Source organism: Nannobrachium achirus (assembly GCF_963921795.1).
Source record: "Nannobrachium achirus genome assembly, chromosome: 23".
NCBI classification, from domain to species: domain Eukaryota; kingdom Metazoa; phylum Chordata; class Actinopteri; order Myctophiformes; family Myctophidae; genus Nannobrachium; species Nannobrachium achirus.
In genome coordinates, this window is record NC_137830.1 from 18,796,783 (window position 1) to 18,815,094 (window position 18,312).

Here is an 18,312-nt window from a genome sequence, read left to right on the forward strand (position 1 = left end):
GGACAGTTGGTGGTAACCAAATGCACCCTAATAGGTCGTTAACGCTTGAGACAATAAGACAATGTAGAACATTTTTATTTTGGTCAACAGTTTGGGGTCTGAGAGGCTAAAATGTCATCAAATGGTGGTCCGTGGCTCAAATGCCCAATGGATGAAAACCACTGGGCTTAGTGGGCTATTGGGAATTATTTATTATTTATTAGTTTTTTGGTCTGTAATTGCAAAAATAAATAGGCTAAATGATTATTACATTATTATTATTATTATTATTATTATTAATACCCTTATTATACTGTTGTTGTTATTAATGCTATTAAATAATAATTTACTGTATTTCACAATTTCAAGTCAATAAGCCTATATGTCACAATTATTTGAACTTTAAACCTTCATACTGAAGTTATATATCGATCCAACATATTTTCATAATAGCATGATACTTTTTTATTTTTGTATTATTATTATTTTTAATTAAATCTTTATTCAAAAGTCATGACGTACAGCCAGCATACAACAAGACAATACAAAACAGACAGTACAGTACAGAACAACACAAACGACAAGTTATCAATACATCAATATAAGAAAAATCACACCTGTGTGAACTGAGCGGTGGTTTACCCCCCCCCCCCCCTCCCCCCTTCCCCCCTGTGTGTGTGTGTGTGTGTGTGTGTGTGTGCGCGTGTGTGTGCCTGGCCTGGCCAGGCCTGAAAACAGCGCCCCTCCCTTAACATGTGTGGTTAGAAAAGGTACTACACCACAGGCTTGAGGCTACATACGGACGCACCCACATACACACACGTACCTCTACACACACGGCCACGTATAGGAGCGGCGTGACCACCGCTCAAAAAAAAATCATATAGCCAGGCCCAGGGGGAATTATTATTCGAAAATATTAAAATGTGAACTCAAAAGAATAGTCTTTTCAGCCTTTTTGAGTCACGAATTGTTAGAATGTAACTGCTTGGCTTCAATCTCAAATACCATAAATGATGGCTTAGAAAGACTACTATTACTACTTTATAATAAATGATGACATCATTATAATAAATATTTTCTGCGCGTCTTCTACACTAGTATGATGATCAGCTGACTGGGGCTTCCGTAGGCAGGCCTCACATGACCAGGAACTGTAGGGGAAGTGCTTGTTTAACAAGCAAAGCAAGAGGCCGTCCTTTCCCTAATAGTTCACTGCTGTAGCAGGGACTGTTTTATATCATAACTGATCTGTGGGTTATTATAAGAGCTGCGGCAGAAGAGAGACACCCTTCAGTTGTTCTCCGATCATCCATCCAGTGGCTGAAAATGGTTTCTCCTCGGCGGTTTCGGCAGCCGACGTTAGTATCTTCTCTGCTCTTCGTCTGCGTCACTTTGTTGTTGATCACCATCAACCTGAGAGGGGGTGTTGTTGGTGCCAAGTCATACCACAGACCCAACATCGTTCTGATTCTGACGGATGACCTGGATATCGCCATCGGAGGGCTGGTAAGTCAGTGATTTCTCAAACTATTACCTTTCAAGGTCTTCCCTTAACTCTGACAGTGTACAAAAACGGGTCCATTTGGTTCCTTTTGTACACTGTCAGAGTTACAGACTTGTATGGGTCAATTTAAACCCCCATAACGGATACTTTGGTTAAGTGAAATAAAGACTGATCATGCATAATATAAATCTCGATCTTGTTTTGAAAGCTTTGTGTCGGATTTCTTTTTACTTCGATCTCTACAGCATTATTTGGTTCTCAAAGTGGGATCCAGGGGGATCCAGGGACTACCCAGGGGTCCTTGATGGAGTCCCAGGGGGTCCCCAGCTAAATGTTAGGTTGTCAGGAATTAAGCAAATGGACCCTTACAGGTCTGTAACTCTGAGAGTGTACACATGTACATTTGTACACTCGTATAGTTAAATTAACATTGATTTTACAATACAAATTGGGGTCCCAGAGATAGAAATGCCCTTAAATGGGGGTCCGTAGCCTAATGCATGCCAAAATGGGGGTCTTTGAAATTAAAATCACTGCTAGAGTCGTACAGAACTTCTCTAATGGGGGTCTTCTAATGGGGGTCCCTGGAACATCTTTTCAAATGGGGGTCCGTGGGTTAATAAGTGTCAATCTGGGGATCCTTGACATGAAAAGGTTTGAGAACCACTGCTCTAGAGATCACACAAAATCCATTGTGATTTGTTCAAGGGAATAGCTTTCACATAACCGTCTGAACTTGGACGTATATTTCACAATCTTACCATACCATTACTTAACCTGAATGGCTAAGTTTGTCCATTTGCCCTATTTTCTCCTCAGAAATGAACTATTATCAGACCCTTATTATTATGAGAGTATTGTGGGAGTTGATTGATTGAATACTTTATTAACAGTTAGCAAAAAAACAAATACTTATTAATTGTATATTAGTGTTTGTCCTTAAATGTTTTGGATGAATTAAATGTACACAGGACTCCAATGGAAACAAGCCGTAGTGCTTATCCTTTTAGCATCCTTTTGTTTGGAACTGTACCTGTGATAATTCATCCAAAACATTTAAGGACAAACACTAATATACAATAACTAGCCCTTACCCGTTCAAAGATATGAGCTCTAAAATGATGTGCAGTGTGTGGGTTATGGGATGTGCACTGTGCACACAGTATATGAGGGATGGAAAGTAACTTTAACTGGTGCTTGCATGATGTACTGTAGGAGCATCAATGTAAGAAACCCGTTTCGTTTAATGGCTACAGAGATACTGTCCCCCCCCAGCCCGCCCGCCCACCCGCCTGCACACACACCCGCCTGCCTGCACACACACACACACACACACACACACACACACACACACACACACACACACACACACACACACACACACAGAGCTGGTTAAACATTTTGCCTCATGCTAGATGCAGAATAGATGTGCCTCAAGCTAGATGCAGAATAGATAGTAGATACACCATAAAAATGCTAATATACAGCATACGATTTGTGAAAGTGACAAACGGGCTTCACAGTTATGTCAGGTGTGTTCATATGCTTATGGTGATGCGATTTCAGATCAATTGCTCCAGCCACTGAGGAGAAACGCTGTGACAGACACTCAGACATTCGCAAAATTATAGTATAGATATCTGAAGAGCAATAGTGGTTGGCCTACTTGAGTTGGTACCTTGGTTGTTGATGAGGTACACACATTCTGACTCTTTCTGCCTTTCATGTCTATTTACTTTACTTAAATGTATTTATTCCAGTCTCCATTGAACAAGACGAAGAAGCTCATCGGGGATGCAGGGATATCGTTCACCAACGCTGTAAGTACCAAGTAGTACCTCCATCTTGATTGATTGATTGATGACTTTATTTAGAAGTTTTCATAGGAAAAGTTACAGTTTTCTGACAGTACAGTTCACTGGTCAACTAAAAGGATACACCCAAAAACATTGAAGGACAGACATCAATCTCAACATCTCAATCTCAATTGTCAGTTCCCCTATAATCAATGATCAACCACTGACAGACTTTTCTGGTGACATTGACATAGCCGGTTTCCTGCAGTGCCTTATCTGAGAAAGACCACAGGAGATCACAACTACCTGCAGTTTCCTCTTGGACTTTGACATAACAAGACTGAAAAGAAAAATGTTTTTTTTTTTTTTTATCAGTGTGATGCCTAGCAGAAACTATTGCAAACATTATAATCTGTGCCACTGTGTGTGTGTGTGTGTGTGTGTGTGTGTGTGTGTGTGTGTGTGTGTGTGTGTGTGTGTGTGTGTGTGTGTGTGTGTGTGTGTGTGTGTGTGTGTGTGTGTGTGTGTGTGTGTGTGTGTGTGTGTGTGTGTGTGTGTGGCCCCGCTTGCGCATGCATGCTGTGACTCATCAAAAGCCACTGCCCAGTTTGTTCTAAAGCAACCTTTCTTAATTAATTCTCCAATAGCCTGTGACAGCCACCCTCATAAACTAAACTAACCCTGTATGACAGAGGAGGCAGAGAGCACCCGAGGTCAGATAAGAAACTAATTAATCCCGGGTGGGAAGTTAAGTAAACAAAAGACACTGTGCCTTTAAACTGACCCCATTTTTGTTATCTGCTCCCCTGCTATCATAGCCTGGCTCCAGTCCCTGAATGGCTAGCCACACGTCCACGACCCTTTAAAAAAAGGGGCGATTCAGGTCTGGTGACACTTGCTAGACTTGTTTGAATATCTGTACGGCAAATCAGTGCCGCTTCAACTTGATGACGTCAAACAACAGCGCCGGAACAGACATTCCCAAACGTGAGGAGATCAATCGGCTGAGATTTTGGACAAGGTTGACTTGACTATGCTGAAGCTTCATGGCAGGGAACATTGAGTTTAGCAACATTTACCAACAAGATACCAAAGAAGTGTTTATTTTTTTATTTACATGCCGTCCACTTCCACTGTGCTTTCTGCGGAGACGCGCATTTAACATAGAATGACACACAGAGAGTGTGCATGAGTAATAAAATGCAGTAGGCCTACTAGGAAAAAAGGGGGAAAATACCAATGAAGTGTTTTTTTTTGGTGTTTTTACAAATCGCTCGCTGCCACTGTGCTTTCTGCGGAGCAGGATGACACAAGAGGTCTCCCACTCTCCCTTTCCCTTCTGCATCGCGAGCCGAGGGTGGCATCAACTGTGTCCAAGATCTCAGCTGATTGTAAACGTAAACAAACATGGCGTCGCCCACTGCGGTAACATGCGATTGTATCGATCTCGCTATGAAACATCAGTAGCAGACATATTTTACCGTGTTTGATTACTAGTTAGTAGCGCTCCTATTCTGCCCTTTTTCTTTGGTTAGCAAGTTGCAACAGGTTAGCCAGGCAGCGACATAACACGAATAAGGGTCGCTTAACAACAACGTCATCTGCTACTATAGCTTTGCTACTATAGAGGTATGTGCACGCATAAAGTGAATGGCAAATCGAGTGGCAAATCAAGTGAGTTTAACGTTGTTTAATGCAGTGTTTCTCAACCTTTGTCCTGCATGGGCACACTTTTCATGTCCCAAGAATCCATGCACACCAACATAATACGGGGGTGTAAATATCGTCACTGTCGGGAAGAAACATTGTATCTCCAAGTTTCAAAAATGTGTACGTTTCTTGGCAAAGTAAAGCCCTGCTTCATCATACAAGGCTGTCGCACAACAGTAGTGAAAACAGCAGATCTACAAGCACGTTGTGTGCTGTTTTCACTAGTTTAAATCATCGCACCGCGAGGCGTTGTGTGCTGTTTTCACTAGTTTAAATCATTTTTAAAATGATAAATACAATACTGGCTTTCAAGCAGTTTCAAGGGGCACACTTGACCCTTCTCAGGGGCACAACAAAGGTCCCCAGGCACAGTGGTTGAGAAACACTGGTTTAATGCAATCAGATAGGACTTTTCTGTTTGGATGTATGGGCTGTCAAGGCCAGAAAGTAGTTTTTTGCCACTCAGTAGGCGTTCACACTTAACCTCCGGGTATGATGATGATGTCCTGTGCATACCCTCTATTGTGATTGATCGGGGGGTGAACCATTTGTCGAAGACTGCCTCTTTGGCAACGCCCATCCCAGAAATGGCTGCAGCTAGAATAAAAAGAGAAGGATATCACACTGGGCGTGTCCCAGCCGTGGTACCGGGGTATGGCACATGCAGTACAATCTGGCCTGCACCTACACTTTGGCTCAGTAGATGGCGGCGTGTAAACATTAAATGGTAGTGTTTGTTTTGTCCTACTAAAATTAAATGTTCTTATGCCACAAAACAAGTAGGCTTATTTGGTGCCCTAATAGGCACAACTATGTGTTTGTGTTGCATATCCTGAATGAATATAAGTTATAGAAATGCATCGTATTCTCATCTACTGCTGTTTTACTGATATTTTGTGTAAGTGCTTATAAATAAATTAAATTGTGCGGTCTGTTGAATTTTTTGCACCATACAAGTACGGCACACAGTACAAGTTAAGACATATGCTTCAAAGTACCGGATTATATAAAAGCATCCCTCTGAAGACCAATTATTTCCCACAATTGATTGATTTAAAACTTTATTAGAAGTTTGCATAGGAAAAGGTAGTTTCATAACAGATGGTACAAGGTCAACTAAAAGGATAAACACCTCCAAAGAGCCTTGGGCTTGTTTCAATTGGGGTCCTTTAAAAAAAATAAAACACAGCACTATGAAGAAAACCTGCAGCTGTTTTGGTGATGAGTGGAGAGAGAACAAAACAAACAAACACACACCTCGCTCTACTGAGAACGGATCATGATCTTTTTTATCTAGTGCCTCTGCTGGAACACTCCACCATGGCAGTTCCTGTTAACACTGCGCATGAGCAATACCCCGGTACCACGCTGGGACACGCCCAGTGTGATATCCTTCCTTTTTATTCTAGGGCTGCAGTAGGAAGTGGGACTGAGTTACTAGGGCCCAAGGTGGAGGGGCCACCGAGTGCCGTGCTGCGAGCTTGTACATCTGCTATTTTTTGTAATTCGTAAAAATGTGTGCAAATCTTTGAATGTATTTATTTTTTAATTATTATTTAAAAATTATTATTTGTAACTCCGATTTTGCTTCTGGGGGTCCCTGCCTGGAACTAAATATTTTGAGATGGGGGTCCGTGGCCTAATACATATCATTGTGGGGGTCCTTCACATGAAAAGGTTTGAGCACCACTGACATAGAAACATTGATTTTTTTTTTACTATTCAAAAAAATATTCAAAGACTTTTTTTTTTCTTCAAAAAAGATATACAAGCTCACAGCGCGGCACCAAGTGCCGCACTGTGAGCTTGTATATCTGATATTTTTCAATAGTTAAAGCACAAAATGTGAGTGAATCCTTGTACCCAGTGCTCAGAATTTGGTGAGACACCGCTGCTCATTGCCCTCGGTTTTGTCTCTCTCCCCCAGTTCGTGGCCAGCCCGCTGTGTTGCCCCAGCCGCGCCAGCATCCTGACAGGGAAGTACCCCCACAACCACCATGTCATCAACAACACGCTGGAGGGGAACTGCAGCAGCAAGGACTGGCAGAAGAGCCAGGAACCAAAGACCTTCCCTGCCTTGCTCCAGAACTATGCAGGCTACCAGACCTTCTTCGCAGGGAAATACCTGAACGAGGTGAGGCAGTTGGAGACTACTTTTCCCCCAAAATATTATGCTTAAAAGACCTTTAAAAGACCTTGTCTAATCACAACCCTGGCCATTCATACATTATCTTTATAGTGGAATGTTGCAGGAATTGTGGAGGGAGAAGGGGAGTGGAAATTGTGAAACAAAACTTACAGTATGTACCTCAGTACCTGTATAATTAATAAACCCTTTTGCAAATCCCGCCCCATTCTGCCCTGTTACTATGATGGGACATTAACCCTGGGCAGATTGTTTTTATAGTGGAAGTGGATGGGATTCTTTTTTCCCTTCATAGCCTCATTACAGCTATATAAAGTACCAAAGGAAAAACACCTAGGTGATATTAATAAAAAGGGAAGACAAAGGTACAGTAGTTACATTGCAAAACAGGGGATTTACCCGAAAATATATGTTTTAATTTGTTTAATCCCAGTGGGACAGAATCCTCTTTGCAGATTCTTTTATAGTGGTAGTGGATGCGATTTTTTTTCCCTTCATAGCCTCATTACAGCTATATAAAGTACCACAAAAAACACATCTACGTGATATTAATAAAAAGGGAAGAAAAAGGTACAGTAATTACATAGCAAAACAGTAGTTTTCCCCCGAAAAATAAATGTTTTAATTAGTTTAATCCTCTGGATAAGAGATAGAAAGAGAAGCGCATTGCATCTTGGGTACTAGGAAGAGGACAGAGAGAATGTTTCTCCTCACATAATAGGCTGGCTTTTCGTAATTCTGCCCATTTAAATTATATGTACCCAATCGTGACTCTTAGACCATTGATAAGGTACATGTGAACTAGTTTGTTGAAGCTTATTCGTTATGATGAGCGAGATCGCTTGACGCTTGCCGTCGCTATCACCGTACCGGCCGATCTCCGTGTCGCGCACTGCGGACAGTTTTTGAAAGGCTGAAGCAACATTCTCCACTGCACAAACTCCACCCCCGATAGCAAAAAGTGAATGTTTTTTTCTGGTTGGCCAGTCAGGGAGTCTCAGGGACCAATCAGAAGGCTGACAAACGGTCTATTGTTTGATGCTTCACTGCCTCGTTGGACTGAAAGAAGTTGAGGTCAGCTCAACATTGTTCCACTTTGTAGCTTTCAAAAATAACTTGTAGCCTGTTGCATTCTGAGTGTAAAGTTAAACCCCCTGCTAGCAGCCCTTCACTGGACCACGAAGGTGCCGTTTCCATGGCACTCCACCAAGTAGTTTTCAAGATACATTGCTTGGTAACAAAGTGTTGAACTGGCAGACCAAACCGACAGCCATCCTTAGTGACTTGCTGCTTGCAGGATTAAAAATTGCACCCAGTGTGAAGTGAGCGGTGCCTTACTTTACTAATTTTCCCCCAGTGAATTCTATTGGAAATGAAATTTCTCTTACCATTTATATTACTGCCATCCCCATTGTTTGGTACATAAAACTAGTCCACATGTTTTGAGCTATAAATTCGGTTCAAACTTCCAACCTTTTCAGCTGTTCAGCATAAAAAGTACTGCCCATAGTGTACTTTGTGGGTGTTTTCAGCTAGCCCACGCAGTTTCTCTTGGAACCGCATTTCTAGTTTCTTAAACGTCCCGCAAAGCATTGGCCATTACCCAGCTTTGCGGGACAAACATATGGAGAAACATACACGCAAAGCCAGATGTAGGAGCGGCTAGCACCGCTCAAAAATGAAGGAACAGGGTAGAAATATGCCTTGTCACTAGGGGTGGGTGATATGGTGATAAATATCTTTTCAGAGATATCGTATCTATCGTGATACAATGAAGGAGCCTTATAAAAAACCTGTTGAGTTGTTAATACAGAGATTCATTGCAGATTTCAATTAAACCTGCATTTTGGTCTGAATCATTCGTTTTCAAACATTAAAATGTCAAGGTCTCCCCTTAACTCTGACAGTATACAAATGAAACCAAATGGACCCTTACGGGTCCATTTGGTTTCATTTGTATACTGTCAGAGTTACATACTTGTAAGGGTCAATTTAGACCTACCAAAAAGGTTTTTGTTACCTTGTAGGTGGGTAAGTAACTTGAAAAATAACCATAGAAACCAACATGAAAAGGAATCGTGATAATATTGTGTATCGTGATACAGGTTGGAAAAATATCATGATATTGTATTTTTCCATATCGCCCACCCCTACTTGTCACTCAGTCTCTACCTCTAATCAGTATTTCTGTTCACATTCATCCAACAGTGCTTATTATGTACAGTACATATCAGAAAATAACCTGGGCACAGTGGGCAGAGTACAATGAGCGCATGGAAGCTGGTACACAATATAAATTCCTAGTGGTTTGGCTAGAGTAAGACGTTTCTCACAATAGTCCAATCATCAGAATTTGTCCTTGTGGTTAGTGGTTGATTGTGCTTCATAATTCACTGATTCAGATTTGGTTGCAACACTTGACATAACAATGTAGTCTTTTGACTTGAGCGTGGGTGGAATGCTTGAACAAGCAGCCTGTCATAAGGGCTGATCACAGAGTCATAAGATGTACTCTCAGTCAGGGACGTGCAGAGACTGTTAGAGAGGCAGGGGCTGAAATTTCCAAAAGGGCTTTTTGGTGGAAGCACTGAAAAAAAACGAACCGAGGTCGGCTATTTTCTGTACTTGATACCACACTGAACTAAGCATAATCAAGTCAATACTGGAGATGTGGCGTAACAGCATGGATTTCTACACAGAGAGGGCAATTCTTTCAACATAAGACGCTGCATTCAAGTTCAGGAGAGTTTGGACAAGGCAATTCTCTTGAATACTGCCTTCAGGTATGCCATGGAGAAAGGGCATTTGCATTTCTTTCACCAACTTTCAACCAAACTGCAGGTATGGTCTGGAAAGAGCGTTTTTTACAGACAGATAAAAGGGCAGGGGCTCAAGCCCCCTTTGATGTCTATGTGTGTGCACGTGCCTGCTCTCAGTACGCTATTGTGATGACTTGAGTCATGGTCCAATGGAAACGAGAACTGACTTCCCTGTGTGTGTGTGTGTGTGTGTGTGTGTGTGTGTGTGTGTGTGTGTGTGTGTGTGTGTGTGTGCGTGTGCGTGTGCGCGTATGTGTGTATGTGTGTGTTCGTTCGTTCTAGTATGGGAACCCAGAGGCTGGAGGAGTGGAGCATGTCCCTCTGGGCTGGGACTACTGGGTCGGACTGGTAAGAGTAAACGGCACATTCACCTGTTCATGCTTTATTTAAATTCATTCTCTGCTGCCAGAAATTAAATTTCACTTTCTGGAGTTGACTGCCGGACATTTCTTGCCTTTTAACGTGGGCGTGGGCGTGTCCATCGCGCACGATGGTGCACGGATCATGCACGGATCATGCACCACACATGTGCATGAGTACAGTAAGCAGGGGCATCACAAGGGGGGGGGGGGGGGGGCCCAAGGTGGAGGGGCCTTAATTATTTTATATTTTAGCTATTGAAAAATAGTAGATAGCAGATCTACTGCGCTGTGACTGTGAGCTTGTAGATCTGCTATTTTTCAATAGTTAAAGCACAAAATAATGCATAATAATGTGTTCCCAGTTCATAGAAATCCTTTTTCCTGCATGGGAAACCTGGGTAAATGGTCATTCCCCACCAGCGTCCAGTGTGGACACTACCATCCTTAGCAGAGAGAGAGAGACAACCTTTTCATAGATTCCATATAGTTTCATTGTTTGACAGCACAATCATCATTGTATTTTGGTTTCATGTAAATTTGTGTTTTCATATATTCAACCACTTGAACCGTCAAAACGTAATAAAGTTGACGCTCTGTACTTAGTCTGCTCTTTTTCCCCTCTACATCAAAGCTCTTTGTCGAAAATAGCCGATCTACAAGCTCACAACGCCTCGCAGTGTGAGGCGTTGTGAGCTTGTAGATGTGCTATTTTTGGCTAAGGTTCTCAGAATATGGATGCTAGGGTTCAAGTGGTTAATATAAAAAAATGGGAAAAAAAGTTTCTATCACACAAAGATTTGTTTAGTATTGTGATCTGAGCCCACTTGGTTATAGTGCATGTCATGTGATTCCTCTGAATGTGTTCTGCTTTCTGCATGTGGAAGTAGTCTGACAGACATTTCTAAAATTAGACGTGAAATACTGTCTGTGCTCCACCACTGACTCCTTCGCTCAGGACATTTTATAGACGACTCGGGGTCAGTTCTCAGTCATAAATATGACCACAGACTATCATCTGTAGCGTTGACTTCTGTAAACACACTTGAGTTACAGCTAGGCTCAAGACCTCAGACTATGAGTTCACAGTTCATTGAGCTTTTTCTATTTCTAACTCAAAACGTATGGACACGAAGATGGTGTAGTTCTTGGTTCCCAGGTCCCTCAGTCTGGACCAGGGGCATCCAGGTCATTTTACAAATAAACAAACAAAATGCATATAAAGTAAATTATTACTCAAGAATCAAACTGACATTTGAATGTGTTGTATACCTATTACAGGACACTTCTAAAAGGTAGACCATACATTTTGGAGTAAGGGGAGAATTTTACTGTTGTGAATGTTAACTGAGAAATGTGCCCAGATGTCTAATTTCAAATTGGGTGTTTTTTAGTCTTGTTTAGGGATGGGACGATAATCGTTATTGTGTATCGTGATGAAAACACACAATAATCGTATTGTGGAGATTAGAACTTATCCTCCGTCATGCACTGGGATCAATTCAATCTTTTATTTGCAGAGCTGATATCCAGGACCATTTAAACCCTCTATAATTGGTCAAACTGACCTGGAAATAACATACTTGATAGTCTTTTTTTTTTTTTTTTCACTCTACCAAATCTCTTTGCCTAAAAATAGCCGATCTACAAGTTCACAACACGACCCGTGGGGAGCTTGTAGATCGTCGATTTATGGCAAATGTTCCACCCCAGGATAATGGATGTTGGGGATATTTCGATTACCGCGTTAATATCGAAACAGCCACTCATTCAAAGGCACACTACTGATGATGGGTCACCAAATGACATCCTAACCCGGTACTAAGAGATGCACTTTCTGACAATAAATGTGTATAGATACAATACAATAGGACACCTTTTTTATTTTATTTTTGTATATATTTCTTGAAAATGGTTTCCATTTATTTGGCGTTAATACCTTGTAGAAATGAAGCAAAGGAAATTTGTCTTGCAAAAACAGCAAATGCAACAGGATCTAACACAATCTGTATTGTTTTTATATGTCTGTGTTTGCAGGAGCGGAACTCAAAATATTACAACTACACGCTTTCAATCAATGGAAAGGCTCAGAAACACGGTGCCAACTACAGCAAAGATTACCTGACAGACGTTCTGGTGAGCCGACTGAGAAGCATTCAAACACTATTAACATTTCCCCAGCCTGGCCAGAATGGCTTGTCTGTGGACTAGCCGTAAATGTCTATTATTGTATTATGATCTGAGACATAATATTATGATTATAAGCATCAGCGCGCCCCCCCCTCCTTCTTGGATAGCACCTTTCTTTTTCTTTTTTCTTTTTTTTTCGATCCCCTGTCGTAAACTCACCACAATTGTCTCGATCTGCATTGGCATACAGTAGGGATTTTGGCCGAGTCGTCTTCCCCCCCGTGCGCTTCGCGTGCACGATCCGTGCACATCGAGGTAAGCGAATGTAATCCACTCCGTATGAAGCGCCCATGTCAACTTTTATCTGATCAAAAACATCATGGACAGATGCTATGCTAACGCCTCCTCCTATAATGAAAGTGAACGGGACTTTTGCTATAGAGAACGAAAAGCTACCAGAAGCACTTCCGGTTCAAAGGGTTGAGAGAATGATCCTTTTAGATCAGTCGAAGAAGACACGGACAGCTGCCGATCGTTTTTTTTTGATAATTATCATTTATTTCTGTTTTATGACTTAGTACGGAAAATTCCGGTCGGCTAATTTAAAGCTGTACTGTGGAAGCTGCTCAACTAGTGGTCAGTAGCGGTATTGCCGGAGTCGCCGCGGACCACCGGAACGGTCCGCGAGCACCTCCGCCTCGCCGATACGATTCCGTAGAGCCGTCTCCCATCATTTTTAGACCAGGATTGAGGGAGTAGCAAGCAAGATTCCTTCACCAATGTAAACACAGTTGCTGAGGGAAGCTACTTCCTTTAGAGACAGCAAGACTCGCTGTGATTGGCCGGTGGTGTATGATCGGCGCTGTGATTGGCCGGTAGTGTATCATGTGGGAGATGACATCATTTTGCCGGGAAATTCTCCCCCCCTCACAACTCATAGAAAACATATAAAGAGAAGGCTTCAGAAGCTGAAAATAACAGAGTGGGGGTTCTAAAACTTTAGCGATTTAACAGTTAGGACAATTTTAAGATTTGTTTTATAAAAAAAGTTACATGGTATAACTTTAAGTACAGAAGAAGTACGGTTTAATCCGGTTTTAACTCTTTTACTGCCACATAATTGAACAAAAAGCTCAATCCACTGCCAGCTAAATTGAGAATTGTCGCTCATCTTTGAAGGCCTACTGGAGAAATTTGGTTTTGACTATAAAGACAACAATTATATGGCAACGAAGAATAGAATGTCTACTTTGCAACAGAAAAAGATTTCGAGTTTTTATCTTGTTCTGTTCATTAGCTAGAAGCTGCAGAATGTGGCCTAAAAACAGCTCTTTGAGAACATAAAGCTGAGAAAAATGCATTTTTGTGAAGAATACATTTTCAGGCAGAAATCTCTCTTTAGCCTTTTATTGTTGGCTTCAGTAACATCACACCTATGATCAGTGGTTGTTTACAAACAAATTCAAAAAAATAAAAACAAGAAAAAGTGTCTTTTTACACACTTTTAGTGTGTAAGAGCAGTAGTAAGAGCAGTGCAGAACATTGACACAGTGACATGAGCTTCAGCCTGAATCCTGCTTCAGCTTTCAGGGTTCTCTTTATCTCACTGTGACACTACTGTGACACTACATGTCTACAGTACAGAGTGTATATGTGTGTGTGCGTGCGTGCGTGCGTGCGTGCGTGCGTGCGTGTGTGTCATTCAGCCTGCACAGGGCCTGGGGCTCCATTCTGTTTCACTCCAGCCAGGCTCCTCCGGAAGGGCTCCACCGGGTCTGCTGAACTCGTACACGAGCCCATGGTCGATCTGTAAATTATACAAATACATAATTACTATAAAATACATGAAAAATAGTACACCTTCAAGCTCACAACGCGTCACAGCAGAATGCGTGGAGGTTGGGGGCCTACTATTTTCATCAAAAGGCCGTTTTAGAAATGTCAACCCCTGCCTCTCTAACATTCTATGCACTTCCTGCTTACCACACAAATATATATATATATATATATATATATATATATATAGTAATTATGTAAAAACAGCATTCATGGTCTGGAGAGGGCACTTTTTACAGATGGATAAAAGGGCAGGGGCTCAAGCCCCCTTTGATGTCTATGTGAGCATGTGCATGGTGCTAAGTCTGATTTACAGAAAAAAGTTTGTTTTTCCACGATGTGGAAATGAAGAAGTAGGCTCATCATCATCGTCGACTCATCATCTAAAATCATAGCCAGGAAAATATCAAATAGTTTATATCTAAACAAATCAATTTACAATTTTGACATTTAGCAAATGACTTACAATAAGTTCATATATAACATAAAATGCAGTTATAGTAAATAGTTACCATGCATTTACTGTCACAGTGAAATTCCCTTTATACCCTGTATACCTATATAAAATGTCACAATGCAACATAGCTCTGTTTACACAAAGCTGTACTCCCTCCAACTGTATATATGTTCCCCATTTTCAACAGTTTTTATTTGTAACACTTGCTTTGGCAATGTAAACGTATGTTTTCTCATGCCAATAAAGCTCCTTTGACTTGAACTGAAAAGCTACATCAGCTACTGATGATGATGATGATGATGATGATGACGATAAAAAGAAACCTCTCCCTCTCTCTCACACACACAGGCATCGTACGCACGCACACACAAACTAAGCCAATAAATCCTAAATTCCCATCAAACTAGACCAGGTCAACCTGGTTGTGCCAGACCCCCTGTCTGTCATCATCATTTATGACATCATGCCTTTTGTAGGCATGTCATCATCATGTCATCATCATATATAGGCTACCCTTTATATAGAAAACCCGGACAGACCGACATTTGCTTATGTAGGCCTACCCATTTCATGGGTCTGGCAATAATCCTAGTAGGCTGTGCAGTGCACGTACACTACACGCGGTACGTGCACGCGCGTGATAGGAACTCCACGTGTGTCCTGAGTAGCGACAAAAACAAACCAAGCACGTGGATCCTAACTGCTTGGATCAAGTTACTGATCCGGTCCGGATACGGAAACATTTCTTGCATGTATGTGTACGTGTAAATAGCCGGATGCAGTAGGCGGGCTCTAGACCGGATCCCAATGTCGGAGTGGCAACACGTCGCAATGGAAAACCGTTACCCTATCTCACTGATCACTGACCATCCCCCCATCCCAGGCTTCCAGTTCCACACGGATGCTCTGTTATCACACAGTATACAACTATATACAGTATACAACTATACAATACATACATGCACTGGATTGGAAGTCTTACTTTGGACAGTAGAATCGTGGCCTCTGTTCTCCGAGGGGTCTCTACGCGGAAGCCATTCTTCATTGGCCAAATCGCCCAGTTCGTCTGTCTCTTCGCGGCGGTGGCGGCGGTACATGGGTCTCTGCTGCTGCGGCGATGTGAGCCCCCGGGCGGGGGGATCCATCCTACACGGGGGTCGAGCTCCGTCGGGATCGGTTTCCACAATATCACGAGGCTCTTGATCCACTTCTGGACCCCGGTTCTTCGCGACTGGCACCATCTTCAATCTTTTTATCTTCAATACCAACGGCTACAGTGATCTTTTTCTCTTCTTCATCATCATCATCATCATGATCATCATCACGACCACCACCACCATTCGTGGGCGCTGCCTGGTCCTGAGTCACCAACGCGGGTAGGTTTGTAATCCTAATTCTAACAAAGTTTGTTTCTATCCGTGGATCTGCTCTGCTGCTGGCTGCTGCTCCGGCCAGGGGGGGAGGGTCGCACTTCGGCGGAATGATACCAGCAAGTTGAGGCTGAGTTGGCCTAATACATCTCAATATTCTAGTACTGCTAAATACTACTACCTACTACAATTACTATACTACTAATACTATAAAACAACTGATTTCCGACAAAATGATCGCTTTTACCAACGTTTCTCTCTCTCTTTCTCTACTAACAGCCCGATGCATAAAACAATATAGTCCCACAAGGCTGCTAGCAGCTAGCAGTGGCGTCAGTTCAGAACAAGCTAAGGTATGGCAACATGACTGGTGTCTGGTGAAGACACCAGTCATGTTGCCATACCTTAGCAACAGGCACGATGAAAAGTACATTTTTATTATTTCCCCCTGTCAAGGTATGGCAGCTGCATACCCCTGCCATACCCAATTGACGCCCCTGGCAGCTAGGAAGGCGCAGAGTCGCTCTGGGCAGGCGGAGCCAGGACAGTCTGTTTACTTTTTTTTTTTATGAACGGTTTCCGGCTGTCCTCAAAACGACCGACGACCAATTATGCATTCAAAAGTTGCGCAAGGACGTCTTTTATCATAATCCATAAAAAACATCAAACGAACGAACGGCCGTATTGGCCCTACTCGACCTCAAGAATTGGGGCGAACAGGAACGTTCAAAGCAGTATAAGAGTTAATATTGAGTGGCTCCCCGTGGCTGAGAAAGAGTTAACAAACCACACTTTCACATTGACTGATTTGTTACTGTTGCTCTTTTTTCATTCTTTCTTTATAGATAATGCACATACAATATCTTATGGTATACATACATACACACAGATTATACTGTAGGTAGAAATTAGCCTATACTTTGATTAGGGCTGTCACGATTATGACATTTTACATGACGATTAATCTTCTCTCAAATAATTGCTATTAAGGATTAAATTGTGTTTTTGTCGTTGACAATTACATTTCTGTTTGGCTTTTAGGCTTTGAAGTTACACATGGTAGATATGACACATAACCTAAATATACAAAGAAATTACTTATAAATATATATATACTTATACATATTTGACAACTTTATACTTTAAAAAGAACATTGATAGTGGAAATAGCCGATCTACAAGCTCACAACGCGTCGACGTGTTGTGAGCTTGTAGATCTGCTATTTCCACTATTTTTGACAGGGAAAACGATTATGACGATTATGAAAAATAATCACGATTATGTCAAATAATCACGATTAGACGATTATGTAATAATTGTGACAGCCATAACTTTGATTAGATTCTCTTCCTCTCAACCTCTCCACCCTCACTGTGTCTTCCCAGGCCAACATGTCTCTAGACTTCCTCGACTATAAGTCCAACTACAGACCCTTCTTCATGATGATCTCCACCCCGGCCCCCCACTCCCCCTGGACCTCCGCCCCGCAGTACCAGGACATGTTCAGCAGCACCAAGGCCCCCCGGGACCCCAACTTCGACATCCACGGCAAGGTAAGGCCACGTTAGTTCTTCTCCACTAGTCCCTCCCTAACATTTTAGTCCAGTTTTTATTTGTTGACGAAATTGTCAATGTATTTGGGTTTAGTTTTAGTGATCATAGCTTAGTATTTATTTAGTTTTTATTCAGTTTTCATCAGTGAAAAAAGGTAGTCGACGGACATTTTTCGCCGTAGCTTTAGTCAATGAAATCAACACTAGGCCACGTGTTTTATTTTCTTACCGCTTGAACCCGAGCATCCCTATTCAGGGGTTGACACTAAGGACTCAGAGGCACTTGCCCGTCGGGCAAGTACAGGTCAAGTTTTACTTGCCCAAAGGTCATGCCCACTTGCTCCGAAAAGTAAATTGTCCATTATAAAATGATAGGGAAGGCTTTCTGGGGCTGTGCAATAACAACAAAATTAATTCCTCAATACCTCCAAATCCAAATATCTATGATTATATGTCTATGGTTTCACACTTGTTAGTGTACATTCCATAGACCAGACACGTTCAGGTGTTTAGACAGATATCTCGCTTTGTGTTTATAGACGTTGCGTCCCCTCTCAAATGATCACTTGCCCGGTCGGGCAACCTGAAAGCCAACTTCACCTGGCCGGACCTTTTATTTACCTGCCGGGGGCGGGTGGGCAAGCCTTAG

The 18,312-nt window shown here is 42.0% G+C and overlaps 1 protein-coding gene across 2 annotated transcripts in view; it reads left to right on the forward strand.

Moving 5' to 3' along the window:
• The first annotated feature begins 1,140 nt into the window (after positions 1 to 1,140).
• Positions 1,141 to 18,312, forward strand: part of gnsa (glucosamine (N-acetyl)-6-sulfatase a) — a 75,131-nt gene continuing 57,959 nt past the window's right edge. For both annotated transcript variants that reach the window (XM_080754817.1, XM_080754818.1), the window contains exons 1-6: positions 1,141 to 1,488; positions 3,247 to 3,306; positions 6,920 to 7,126; positions 10,240 to 10,305; positions 12,354 to 12,452; positions 17,496 to 17,663. In XM_080754817.1, coding sequence (XP_080610943.1) covers positions 1,309 to 1,488; positions 3,247 to 3,306; positions 6,920 to 7,126; positions 10,240 to 10,305; positions 12,354 to 12,452; positions 17,496 to 17,663 — 780 coding nt within the window. In that variant the 5' untranslated portion in view covers positions 1,141 to 1,308. The remainder of the gene's footprint in view (positions 1,489 to 3,246; positions 3,307 to 6,919; positions 7,127 to 10,239; positions 10,306 to 12,353; positions 12,453 to 17,495; positions 17,664 to 18,312) is intronic.